Raw genomic sequence first — 14,543 nt, 5'->3', positions numbered from 1 at the left:
ATTATGTCCTTAATATCCACATCATAAAATTTACTGTCCTGATTTTCTGATGTATTAAGCACCCACAACATCCTCTGAAATCACTGGGAATTGTAGATGCTCAGCACCTCTGAAAATCCCACCACTTATTTAGATGCCTAAAGGTGGATTTAGAGGATTAATTTAAGACTCCCACATTTGAAAATTGTGGCCAAAGTCTATTTGATACTTCAGAAAGAGTTCAGTCCAACTGTGGTTGTCCAGTGAAGGGGAGTCAGAACATGTAGAGTATTCCAGAGGCTGCCCTTTTGATTTCATCCAACAATTGGTCCAGACTACAGCACAAAAGATAAACCATTACAGACTGGCAGATGGGCCCTTCACAAAGCACAAAAAGGTTATCCCTTTCTTTTGTAGGACTGCAGGTCCTTCCTAGAAATGCATTACTATGCAATCTTCTGTACACTATTAGAGTAATTCTAAAATGATCAGCTCTTTACAAGCTGAGAGCTAGATGTCCAAAAGGCCATGCAAATCTATAGGCAGTTTAATTGCATTAAACTGAATTAATGCCAAAAATGTGTTGACATAATTGGCTTACTTTCTATATAATCTGATTAATGGATGTGCTGGGCAATGTTTCTTACTAAGCTCTCAGAAAAGTACTCTTTCACTTGTGTCAAGAGGTTCAATAGTAACTACACTGTGAAAATGAATCCACAGAATTAACTTTCAACATTTGAAAATATTAATAAAGGCTGATGGTTTTCATTACTCATTTTAACACTACTGAGATAATGGTATGTGATAAAAAATTCCTGTAGTAAGAAGAAATGCCATTTAATCAATCATTTTCTTAAAAGCGCAGAAAGAAGCAGCTTTTTGATGATTATCAGGTCTCAAGAGAATAACTAAAACTCAGTAAACTAGAATTTAACATTTGACTTTTCTCCTGATGGTAAAATGATGCAATCATGTACCTGGTAAAATGAATTAACACAGTGAATCTTAGTAGTAATAGACTATTCAATGCCAAACTAGGGCTCGGTCTACACTAGCACTTGTCAACAAAACTTTTGTCGGTCATGGGTGTGAAAAAAAACAAACAAACCCCGCCCGACATAAGTTTCACTGACAAAAGCGCCGGTGTGGACAGGAGGGCATCTCCTGCCCACATAGCTACCGCCACTCGTTGGGGGTAGTTTAAATGGAGAGAGCTCTCGTGCCGGCATAGAACGGTTACATAGAAGGAAACCTTACAGTGGCGCAGCTGCACAGTACAGCTGTGCCGCTGTAAGGTCTGTAGAGTAGACATAGCCTAAAAAATAAATTCTAAATCTGCTACCCAATTTCTAACTAAAATACTACGGATTGTGGTGGATTTAAATATTTTTCCTTAAAAATTATAAAAAATATATTAAGATGTATTAAAAATTAAGCTTAGTGAAAATATTTGAATACAAGAACATAAAAGTGGCCATTCTGGGCCAGTGGTTCATCTAGCCAAGTATCCTGTCTTCTGACAGCGGCCAATGCCAGATGCTTCAAAGGGAATGAACAGGGCAATTATCAAGTAATCCATCCCTTATCGTCCAGCATCTGGCAGTCAGAGGCCTAGGCTAGGGTCACCCAAAGCATAGGGTTAGATCCTTGACTATCTCGGCTAATAGCCATTGATGAAACTATCCTTCAGGAACGTATCTAATTCTTTTTTGAATCCAGATATAGTTTTGGCCTTCACAACATCCCCTGGCAATAAGTTCTACAGGTTGACTGTGCATTGTTTAAAGACGTGCTTCCTTTGGTTTGCTTTAAACCAGGTTGGCAACCTTTCATAAGTGGTGTGCCGAGTCTTCATTTATTCACTCTAATTTAAGGTTCCGCATGCAAATAATACATTTTAACCTTTTCAGAAGGTCTCTTTCTATAAATCTATAATATATAACTAAACTATTGTTGTATGTAAAGTAAATAATGTTTTTTAAAATGTTTAAGAAGCTTCATTTAAAATTAAATTAAAATTTAAAGCCCCCCGGATCAGTGGCCAGGCCCAAGAAGTGTGAGTGCCACTGAAAATCAACTCGCGCGCCACTTTCGGCACCTGTGCCATAGGTTGCCCACCCCCACTTTAAACCTTCTGCATATTAATTTCATTGGGTGACCCCTGGTTCTTGTATTAAGTGAAGGAATAAATAACACTTCCTTAATCACTTTCTCCACACCATTCATGATTTTATAGACCTATCATATTCCCCCCCTCTCCAGTCATCTCTTTTCTAAAATGAATAGTCCAAGTCTTTTTCATCTCTCCTCATATGGAAGCTGTTCCATACTCCTAATCATTTTTTTTTGTTGCCCTTTTCTGAACCTTTTCCATTTCTAATATACCTTTTTTGAGATGGGACAATCAGAACTGCCCACAGTATTCCAGGTGTGCGCGTACCATGTATTTATACAGTGGCATTATATTTTCTGTTTTACCATCTATTCTTTTCCTAATGGTTCCTAACAGTTTATTAGCTTTTTTGACTGCCACTGTACACTGAGCAGATGTTTTCAGAGAACTATATACAATGATTCCAAGATCTCTTTTTGAAGTAGTAACAGGTAATTTAGAGCCCATCATTATGTATGTATAGTTGGGATGTTTTCCAATGTGCATTACTTTGCATTTAACAACATTTAATTTCATTGGCCATTTTGTTGCCCAGTCATCCAGTTTTGTGAGATCCTTTTGTAACTCTTTGCAGTCTGCCTGGGACTTACCTATCTTGAGTAATTTAGTATTGTCTGCAAACTTTGCCACCTCACTGTTTACCCCTTTTTCCAGATCATTTATGTTCACGTTTTCCATTTATTCTTATCAAAGCTATACTTTTACTGAACTCAAAAGGAACAATTCTTCTACCATAAACCACTTTTCTGCATCACTGACAGGACATGCTATATATTAAAATAAAATGTCTTTCAGAAGAGTAGAGACACAAGGTGGGCAAGATAATATCTTTTATTGGACCAACTTCTGTGAGAGAGACAAGCTTTTGAGCTTACACAGAGCTCTTCTTCAAGTCTGGGAAACATCAGTGTCACAGCTAAATACAAGGCAGAACAGAGTGTTTAGCATAAGTAATTAATACATATTTCAAGGAACCATTAAAGATGAAGTGGTCTGTTAACACTTCTCCAGTCATAGTGTGGAAGGAAAAAAAGTCTGGGGGTTGGGGTTTAAGTGGGTTATAGATTGTTGTAATAAACCATAAATCCAGTCCATGGTTTTAAGTATCTAGCGAAGTTAAGGAATTTAAGTTCTCAGGCCTGTCTTTTGACCTTACCCTGGGACCAACACATCTACAACAACACTATATACTTTCAAAAGACTAGTTCAATGTTAAACTATAGTACACTCAGGCCAGGTCTACACTACAGACCCATATAGGTATAACTACATCACTCAGGGGTGTGGATTTTTCACACCCTCAGCAACGTAGTTTTACTGACCTAACCCCCAGCAAAGACACTGCTATGTTGACAGGAGAGCTTCTGTCATTTACATAGCTACATCCTGTCGGGGAGGAGGATTAACTACACCGATGGAAGAAGCTCTCCCATCGGCTTAGGAGCATCTTTACTAAAGTGCTACAGCGATGCAGCTGCATCAGTGCAGCTGTAGCTCTGTATGTAAAGACAGTCCCTCAATTCACCAGTTTTTAATAATAATTACACTTAAGCAAAGACAACCCTTACCTGCTAATAGCAGCAGTGCAGAGTAAGGGCAGCTGGCTTCGGTAGTGTTACTGAGCATGCTCAGTCCGTGTGAGCATGCTCAGTACAAGTCAAGCAGCAAATCTGGGAGGGCATGTGACCCCGCATACCCTGCCATGCGTCACCTCTGCATGCAAATATTACAAAAATTTATAGTTCTAAATATTTTGCAGCACACATTTTATTTAATTAAAAGGACCCACTGTTGGTCATTTTAAAAAAAATGGCGTGGAGGAAGATGGTTAGTCATTCACACCACTTTTAAAATACAAAATTATTATTCAAGAAAACACTGTAAAATTTTTCTTAGAAAAATAATATGGAAACTCCTGGATTACGCAGTAACAGGAGGGTTGTCTCCCCCCAGTGAGTGTACTATTGAACATTTACAAAACCCCAAAACAGCTATTAGAAAAATTACCACATTACCAAATCTATTCTAGCTGGATAGATCATCATTAAATTCAAACTCACATTTCTTCTCTGCTCTGCATTGGGGAGGATTTACTTTTTGATTGAGAATTGGTATCCTTTAAAACCACAGACTTTTCACTGATAAATATTACCGGGCTTCTTTGGAAAAAAAGACTGCAACTTACTTAATTGAGTTTCTGAAGTGATCTTCAGCTGGGCTTTTTACCGTGCAACTGTTAAGAAGCCACAAGTCTGCTTCTGCGGCGTTCTCTGGAGGACAGAAGAGACAGAAGGGTGCATTAAAGAATTGCAGCTCAAACTTGGAACTATATCACACTAAAGAGATTGGATTTAACCTTTTGTTAAAAAGTAGACCGTTCTCATAAGGTTTCAATAATCAAGCCTTAAATATAATTTTGGAAAATTCATGAATATTGCTTACTCTTGTTAATTATTTGGAATGCAGTAGCATCTAGGTGCTGCAGTCATGAACCAGAACACTACTGTACTATACAATACAAAATATAAAAAGTCCATGCCCCAAAGAGCTTACAAGTCCAAGTTAAAGACAAAACACACCACGTAGATATAAGCAGAAAGACAGTGGGAGCACAAGGAAATAATGAGACAACATTGGCTAGCATGATAGGCAGTGGTCTCAATACATCATCTGTCTAACCACTGTCAATTTTTTTTTAGGATTCACAGCACAGGAGAGTTTAAAAGGAGGGAGTTGAAGGCAGACAATGAGGTAGTTTTACAGATGTTTATTAGAAGCACTTCCCATGCATGAGGGCAGCACAAGAGAAATCAGGAAGGTGCTTGTTTGAAAATGTAAACAAGTGGCTCATGGAGACTGGCATCACTGGCATGGAGGCAAGAGTTGTCATCTCAATTTTATTGTGTAACATTTCTATAAAGTAAACAGCCGAGGCTTAAGCAAGCATAAATATTTACTGTAGAAAGAAAATTCAGAATTCAGGAAAACTCCACTGATTATTAGAATTGGCTACATTTTAATTATTTTATCATTAACATCCAGCAAATTTTAGACTAAAGGTTTAAGAGCATACCCTTCGTTATGCCTATAGTTTTCAGTCCAGAGCTAAATTTCTTGGTAAATTTCTTTACACCCTTGTGAGAGCTAAATACATTATTTGTGTTGGATCATGAAGTTACCCTCAGAGGCACTCTACCATGTGGCATGAACACAGCATTTTTCCTCTGCAATTAAAATAAAGGTTTTAAACGAATTTTAATTAAGGAGAATTAGCTTGTCATCCAATACAAAATTTAGCCTTCCAAAACAAATGCAGGAAATAAAAAATACTGTGTATTTCTAGGAAACTGGTTTCCAAGTACTACCCAGTGAATGTTTTCTCTCCACCTGGTTTTCAACTGATTGGCAAATACCACAGAATCCAAATGATATGAGGTCACTCTCCTAGAAGAGTAACACTTCATTTTCTAAAAGAAACTCCTTGAGCAAGCCCTAGGGAGCATGAGACAAGCCATTTCACATTCCCAATGCTCTGGCACTAATCAGGAATGCTTAGTGTTGTATCAGTTAGGCACAGAAAGCTTGTGTCTCACTTTGGTACTAGCTTTCAGCAAATCTTGAGCCAAAATGAAGTACAGTAGTAGGATTTAAAGCCATACAAGTAATAAATGGATCAAAATTGTTTTAAGTCAAAGTGTAGTTTTTAGATTACCTAATTTAAGTGACAGCTCACAAAAGAAAAGGGAAAAAAATTAAAGCCTGCAATGATTTTAAAATGTGTGTCTATATATGTATCTCTCTATTTACCTGTCCATATACAAAAAGCTTCCTTCCTCTAGCTACACTTAATACAATCTCAAACTCTAAAAATATGTAGGTATCTGCAATCTTGCCTTTGCCGATAAAAAGAATGATTCCATTTTTCAGTTAACTGTCACTCATCCAACATAAGGAAGGAGCCAAAATGCAAATGATATGTAAAATAGGAACTGTTTTTTATTTGTGTAAAATGAGTGAAAATATTCAGGAGAGGTTTTTGTTTTAATCAGTGTTATTAATAGAGACTCCACAGTTAACTTGTTCTGGGATGTTAAAATCCTTTTCAGGTTTAAATACAAGGTATTCCAAGGAATCAAATGGCCACAAGATAACGCATTCAGGGTCATCTCTAAAGGGACTGTAACAATGGCTGGGGTTTTTTGTTTGTTTTAAATCTGTGAAGGCTTAATCAAATGCCCCAGCAGCAAGTATTTACCCTGTCAATTAACAGACTGGAAACAGCACTAAGCTCAAATTCAGTCTATTACTGAAGTAAAAACATATTGGGACAACCTAAAGGATCTTTCTTCAAACTCAGAGAGCTTCTGGTTTACATTTAGACTTGTTCTGTTAGCAAGAGTTCAGTGCTAATGAGCATGCTATCCTTGCCTTAAATGTAAATATCAGTACATCTGCAATTGTATTAAGGCCAATAACTTGAACAAAAACAAAAAACAAAAGAAGGAGGAGGAAAAGAAGGACTGGCTTTTGAAAGCAAGGAAAAAGGATGAACAAAAACTCCTGGCTCTTATCAACTGAAGAGAGGATCTGAAAAACACAAAATAGCTTTTGAATACTATTCCACAGCAATTTATATTATTGTATTTAGAAGTCGCCACAAACTTCAAGCACATTTTCAGGTCATCAGCTACAATGTCCAATAAACAGTGTTTTGTTATTTAAAAATGCTTTGCCCAAATGAGTGTGTTAAAAAATTAATTCAGGGTTTTTATGCAATAAAATGTTGCCACAACTCTGTTTCAAAGTACTTTAAATGTGCTTACTTCTAATAGTAAGAACTATGAATATAACTCATCTCCAGCCGCATAACAATTTTCTCTGAACTTGAGAACTATTGGGTATTATATAACAAGAGGCTGACAGAATAAATATCATGCACTTGGGAGACAACTGTCACAGAAAGTCAGAAGAGAACTATTATATAACTGTATTTCATGTCAAAAAACCTGAGACCTCTTCGTTCAGAGGAAGGGTAGTCCAGTGGTTAGAGCACTTGCCTGGTACTTGGAAGAGCAGGGCTCAATTCCCTGCTCCATCAGAGAATTCCCGTATGACTGAGTAAGTGATTTAGTCTCTCTGTGCCTCAGTTCCGCATCTATAAAATGGGGGATCATAACCCTTTGCCTCAGGATAAATACCTTAAAAATCATGAGGTACATATAAGTACCTAAAACAGACACTTGGACTCTGGGACTGTTATAACCTCCTACTGGGGGGGCTTTACAACCTGTACAGTGAAATACTGCAGTTTGTATTTTGGAAATGTGAACAGTTTGTATATTTTAAAAAATATTCATCTTAGTTCTTATGTAGGGCTCAGATTCTACCAGTACAGAATCACTGGGTAACTCCTCCTGTGAAGAGGTGCCTAAAAACAGATTTAGGAAGGTAAAGTTTTTGGCCTCTCCTCTCCCTACAATGCTATGTATTGCTATTGCTATTTTAATCTTTTTTTACCCTCACTTATTTCTTGTTAACGCTCATGTTAAGCAATGTGGCTAAGTTATATTTACATACTAATCAAAAGGTGGAGGCCATTTCTCATCAAAACAACCACCTAGTTTAGAGATACTTTTGCCCTTGTATTGTCCCCTCAGCCCTCCATCGTATTGCACATACATATTGAAGAAATTAATTATGTGCACACCCTGTGTCAAGTTACTGAACAGCTCTTGAAATTTACTTGAAAAAATAAACTTTCAGAAATTATATTTATAAATAATATCTTCCTAGCTGGCAATTAGCCTGTAGGATCACAGGGAAAGGGCCATCAATACAACTACGATGATGTTGGATCCCAGGACAGAGGGTGTTCCCGTAACAGTGGAAGCATACATTAGGCCTTCAAGGAATTTAGTCACTGTAGGGTGTCAAAATATAGTGTGACCCTATATGGGTGGATGGTGTGCTGATACAGCTGCTTGGGTGAACTCTAATAGAGCTTATAGAAAGCACTGTGCCTTTTAATGACAAGATACTCCAGAATATGAGACTCTATGGGAGAGAGGCTACATTGTTTTGCCTGAACAGAAAATCTTTTCCACTTGGCTGCACCAGCTGTTCTGGTAGAATCCTTTCTACTTTGTATCAGAATGTTCTGCATATCTATTGAACAAGTTCTATGTTAACCAACCAGCATCCAGGCTCTGAGATAACAAGAGGCTGAGTCTGGATGGAGACTTGTCCTTTTGTGCTAGGAAACCATGTTGGGACTCAAGAAGTAATGTTATTGGAGGTTGAATCAAGAGTTTCATGGAGCTCCAGGTACCAGTAATGCCTAGGCCCAGCTGGTGGTAAACAAATAATTTCTGCAGACTCTTATCTGATCCCCTTCAAAACTCTTGAGTTTTGAAGTTTCAGAGTGTAAGCACACAACCACGCAGGAGAGCAAGGAATGAGGAAATGTATCTGTCTGAGAACCAGGGCTCCAACACCCTGTGGAGCAAAAGGAAAGACACTTTCTCTTCTTCTCAATGGCAAGCAAGTCTATGTAGGGGTGACCCCACTTGTGAAATACATTTGGAATGATAAACATAGTTACATGAGTTATCTGCTCCAGTGTTTTCCAGACCCAGACGTGTAGAACGGAGTATAAATTTGGTGATGGATGGACCAATTCCCCAGTTGGACAGCTTCCTTGCAGAAAGGGAAGACCAGGATCTTCCTTGCCTGTTCACATAGTACAGACAACACCAGTGTGATGTTTTATCTAAACTGTTTTGCCTTCAATCACAGGGCAAAAAAAGGTTACACAAGCCAAATGAATCACCTGCGTTCTAGGACACTAATATGAAGGTGGACAAGCCCTGATTGTGTTGTTGGTCCAAACATGTTCCCCATCTGAGGCTGGACACATCTGTTCTAATGTTTTCATGGGTAGAGGTAGAGAAAATGGAGAACCCTAGCACACCTGATTGGGATTCTTCCATAAATTTAATGACAATAGGAATTCTAGAAGAATTTAGGCTGTCATGTCTATGTGGTGCTTGCCTGGGCAATAGATCAACTTCAACCACTTTTGTATACAACAAAGGGGAAGTTTGTCATGTTGAATTGTGAATGTGTAAGAGGCCATGTGGCCTACTGGTCTCAGATTGTGTGATTTTTCTTACACTACCTCCACTGCCGTTTCTGCCATCCTCAGATGAAAGTCCTGAAAGGCCTTGTAATAGCTGCAATGAGATGGTGTAGATGGGATCACTGCTACTTCAGGTGATGATGAAGAAATGGCAGCTAAGTGTGGCGAATTCTTAGGAATCTTACTTGGGAGGGTGATCTGACACTTGACAGGACAAAGGAGGTGAGTTTTCTGGCATGTTGGGCACCCACAGTCCTAGCATCCCCAATAGTGTGAACCATAAGTGAAGTGAGATATGGCCCCAGTGAGGGATACCAGGTAGGAGGTCCTTCCTGATATTCACTGTGCTTATTGTGTTAGACTTTGAAACCCTAGAATCCCTATCTGAGGCAAAGTGGCCGTATGAATGGGGTTTCAGGATACACATTGGTGATCCCTCCCCATTATTATCTAAAGCAAAAGATTAGAAGAAATATTCCTCTTCCAGAGGAGGAGCAGACTTTGCTGCAGTCTCAGGGCAGTATATAGGGAGATCCCTTGCCTTTAGTGCAGACATACCCGGTACCCTGAAGATATCAGTGGTCAGTGCCAACAGAGTATCTTCACAACAGAAAATAACAGCTGCGACTCTGGGAAGGAGGATACTGCTCGATTTTCCAGTAGCATGGATCACATTGATTAAAATGTCATTACCCAGATCAACAAGTTAGAAATCATTGGCACTGAAGTAGATTTTGAAGACAATGTTGATATAGAAAAGTTGGTACCAGTACAGAAAACCCTGGCACTGGTACCAAGAGGCCTGGATGTACTCCTATAGTCTTCATACTGGAGGCAGCGTGAGGCTGACACTTAGCTAGTACCGCAGAGTGAAATGAGGGTCTTTCTGTCACCAGAGACCTAACTCAGGCCTTGTGCTATCCTTGGTTGATCTTTACCTCTTTTTGTTGGTAAGTCCCTCAGACAGTGATCTACATTTATACTATTTCAAAGAGCAGTGCTGTGTCCAACCCTGGCAGCCAATGAGGACTTGGGAGCAGGAACAGCTGAGGAATACTTTGTGGAAGCAGGAGCCCAGGAACTGACCACTAAGCTAGTGTTTACTGAGGCATTTCTGAAGGAGGACTGCTCAGATCTGGGAGGGTCTTATTTATACAGATATCAGAAGCAAGTCCCAGATTTCCTCCAGAAAAAGTTTCAAATGAGCTTCTCACTTTTTAAGTTTGTTTAGAAAACAAACAGCGAATTGAACATTCCTCAGCAATGCAAAATAGACATCTTATATGAGTATCATTGAGGGACTGAGCCATCTCATATGAAGGGTGATAGTTAAGCCCTAGAGATTTTTGTTTAGACACAAGGGTTGAAAAAATACCCAGATAATTACCCAAACTGAAACTTAATGTAAAAACCTTCACTACATTAACTAAAACTACACTAATGGGATAACTATGTACAAAAAAATGTTTTAGGATCACAAGTGGGCAAGAGATAGAGACACTGCTCACAGTTCCATCTTGCAGCGATGGATGGTTGGCCCTGCTCTGCCCTTAATGCACTGTAGAGGTGGGGTTAGGATACTCAAGGCACAGCCCCAGTTGCTGACCCAAAAATTCCAATCTTGAGTACAAAGTGCACATGTGCATCCAGAGTGACATACATATGGATAATCACTGAAAGAACTGGAACTTTCTTTGGCTTTTCATTCCATGCTTTCTTGCTGATTCGTTACAAGACACTCAAGTCTGATGTTGATCTATCATCGATTTGTTTTGGAGGGTTGAGCAGACTTACTTGACTTGTCATGTCTCCAACAAAGTGCTGCTTTAAAAGTTACATTCTCTAAGATGAGGGGTGGGGGGGAGGAATTCAAACCTTTCCACATTTTAATTTTTTTTTTTTTTAAATAAATTCACTCATCAATATTTCACTGCTGACCAGATGTAGGTAATCAGCTACCTAAAACCAGCCTTCTTTATGTTCTAATAGTTACAAATAACCCACCAACAATGTCAAATGAGCATTATTTTTAAGCTCAAAAACATAACTCAAAACCACTGATTTTTTTTGCATTGTGACATCTTTTCCATGAAAGAAAAGCTACATTGGAAGTAAACCGCAAAATCTATCACACACTTTGCAAAACAACAGAGTACAAAGAATACTAAAGGTCATGGAAACCTCTGAATACATCTAACTTAATTGGGACATTCTGGAAAACAAATTGACTGGATTATGCAATACAAAAAGGGTAACATGGTAAAAATCTGAATCATCAATATACCAACAAACAACACAAAAATAAATACAATTTTTTCTAACATTTGTTTATATTATTGTTCCTTTATAAACTATAAATCAGCACAACTATCTTAAGTAGCCTGCAGTAACACAGTGTCATATGAAAATAAAGCTGCAGATACCAAATCAATTGCTTGGTCCTACAGAGGCAAACAGGCACAATATAAAAGGGTATTTTAAAAAAGACCATAAAAACAAAACAACATGAATATAACTATAAAGAATCTAGAAGCAAGGACCAGTATAGGCCTGACACAGAGAAGAAACAGCTCTGCTTCACCTCTTCAGTCCCCACCTCCTCTCTGCAGAGGACTCACCCCCAGATTTGCTTACACTGTGCACTCAAAAATCCTGAAGTCAAATCTGCATAACATTTCTATAACTCTTTATACAAAACTGCATAACTAGAGCCTGCTGGAAAATAGGCATATTTTTAAGTTTCCACATTTCAGGAGGAGACTCTCCTGTGGCAATTTCTGGGGTAGTTACCTCTCTTTCCTAGGGGGACCCCAAGTCTCCCCTTGTCTTCTTCTTACTTTCCCCATCACTCTCCCAACTTTCTCCAGTTGTCCTGCTCATTTCTAATTTTCTTGCCCTGTCGAGGCTCTTCAAATTACCCTGCTTCGCTGTGTCATGCTCCAGCCCTCTGTCCCCCATTTATGGATCTCCCCACCCACTCTTGGTCCCACTTCTAGCTCATTGCTCCCCCTTTACAGCTGTCACCCATTTATGGCTTCGTCCACAGCTCTGATTCCAACATCTGATCTCCCCACCCCCCAGCAGTGGTAGGGTGTAAGGCCTCAGGCTTCAGCTTCATCCCTGGGTGGCAGGGCTCAGGTGACAGGCCCCCTACCCTGTGGAGATGTAGGTTATCCCAACAAAGACCACCAACATTCTTGAGGTGATCCTGAATAATCCAGGGGGTGGGAGGGGGAGGAATGTCGTGTCCAGTATACCCAGTGTGTATTTACGTTCAGTCGATATAGAGGACATCTCTCTAGTCTGAGGCACCAGAAATTTGACAGTTGGGGTTTTCCCAACTGAGTCTTTTTTTTCCTCTGAGTCTTTCAAGCACAGGTGACTTTGAACTGGGCCCACATATAAGTCACTTGGGAGCGTATAAGGTTTTGGTACTAAGACAGTTGGTACAGAGGCAATGGGTACCACAGAAGTAGTTGGTACCAATGTGGAAGGTACCACTACACTAACTGAGAGACTCTGTGTTGGGATCAGCATGGAAGGTGGGCAGTCCTCTAAATTTAGAAGGTACCACATGCTGCCTTGGAAGTCAAGTACAGGGGCACCAGAATGTACTCTCTAAGCCTTGTGGCACTTTGATGTATGGGCCTAAGACAAGCCATGTGACTGATGACTCTTCAGTCTCTTACTAGGTGTTGGGGATAGAGACCTGCACCAGGGCTCACACTTGGAACGGTGCTCCTTTCTGACCATCAGGCATAGACATCGATATAGTGGTGGACAAATGGAGCTTATGAGAGGATGTGACCTGGGAGCTCGAAGCAGTATCTCAGCTCACTGGGACACTGCTCGAGAACAACTGACACAATATTAAGTCTTTGGTGTAGCCCTCTTCTTGGAGTTTGAGGAAGACTGTATCAACTTCTCTAACAAAGAGTTTTAGTTTCACTTCCTGGGTTGCTCTTTCTCCAAAGGAACAAGCAAAACAACTGTCCTGGGACATGTCCTTCTCCAAGACACAGCAGGCATAAAGGATACCCATTGTTGATGGGATCCAAAGCATCACACAAGTGACAAATTTTAAATTCCAGTGATTTAACTTCTGCCTTCATTCTAGTACCTCTGTTCAAGGGAGGTAGGGTCTAGTTTAAGTGAAACTTGCGTTTTTGTTTTTTGGCCAGAGGGCACAAAAAGAAAAACGACATTAACTACACTTTCACTAATTATACTATCAAACTAATATATACAAGACTAAAACAAATTATAGTGTATGCAGTATGCAACCACTGTAGAGGTTCCTTTCTTGCTGCCAAACCGTTAAGATGGAACTGACAGGCAGTTGTATCCTCTCCACAATTTATGCTTTTGGTTGTGAAGGGGAAGGGGCAGGCACGAGGGCACTTAAGAGTACAGGCATTGCCCAACGGACACTGATAGACACAAAAATCCAATCTTGCATGTACAGGATACATGAGCACCAAGAGAGCAGAATCCACATGGACAATCGCTTGAAGAACTGATGATCTAGGTTTTCTCTCATATTGCCAACTATGCTAGCCAGTCCCTCAAACAGTACCCAAAGCTTTCACACCTTTTACGCCTACTAACTTTCAAAGGTCCTTTGTCACAGTGACCCTTGCTTAAACCAGGATTATTTAAAGTAAATATTAATTATATTATTGCTCATGCTTTTGGGTACAAACTAATCTCTGCAGTTATCAAGAAAGAATTCTTTCCATCACACATCATTACATAAGAGGACAGAGGCATCCAAAGGGCATAAGGTTCATCCTTGTGTGGCAGCATCAAACATTGTCCTCTCTTCTCCAGACTGAAAGTTTCAGTTGAAAGAGGAAAGAACAGACTATGATTTTGAAAAACCAAACAGATAGTTCTAGAGAAGGAGTAGTGACTTTTCTTAAATACATGAAGTTCTGAATAGCGATTTGTTCAGCATAGGAATTTCTTCACAGGTGACATTTGTTGGGCTTCAGATGGATTGAATTCCACACAGTATACAGTAACCACCAACTTTTTATGTAGAAAATAACCAAAATATACTTGAGGGGAAACAGCACTCTCACTTTGTACTATGCTCCCAGTGCAGCTTTAAAAATTAAAAATAAAAGTAATCATGAACTCCCAGGCTGCAGTTTCTTGAAATCTTCAAACACTGCTGTCAGCTTCCAATTGTTTCATTTTGATTGACATGCAAACAGCCTTCTCTAACCACAGTACCCTATGTCATGT

At 39.4% G+C, this 14,543-nt stretch overlaps 1 protein-coding gene across 2 annotated transcripts in view; it reads right to left on the bottom strand.

The window, feature by feature from the left end:
• Nucleotides 1-14,543, bottom strand: part of CDKAL1 (CDK5 regulatory subunit associated protein 1 like 1) — a 759,057-nt gene that overhangs the window by 641,672 nt on the left and 102,842 nt on the right. For both annotated transcript variants that reach the window (XM_034762410.1, XM_034762409.1), the window contains exon 5: nucleotides 4,341-4,425. In XM_034762410.1, the coding sequence (XP_034618301.1) occupies nucleotides 4,341-4,425 (85 nt within the window). The remainder of the gene's footprint in view (nucleotides 1-4,340; nucleotides 4,426-14,543) is intronic.

The sequence above is a fragment of the Trachemys scripta genome, chromosome 2, assembly GCF_013100865.1.
Source record: "Trachemys scripta elegans isolate TJP31775 chromosome 2, CAS_Tse_1.0, whole genome shotgun sequence".
Lineage (NCBI taxonomy): Eukaryota > Metazoa > Chordata > Testudines > Emydidae > Trachemys > Trachemys scripta.
Note: the sequence above shows the minus strand (reverse complement) of the source record. Positions and strands in the feature narration are given on the sequence as shown.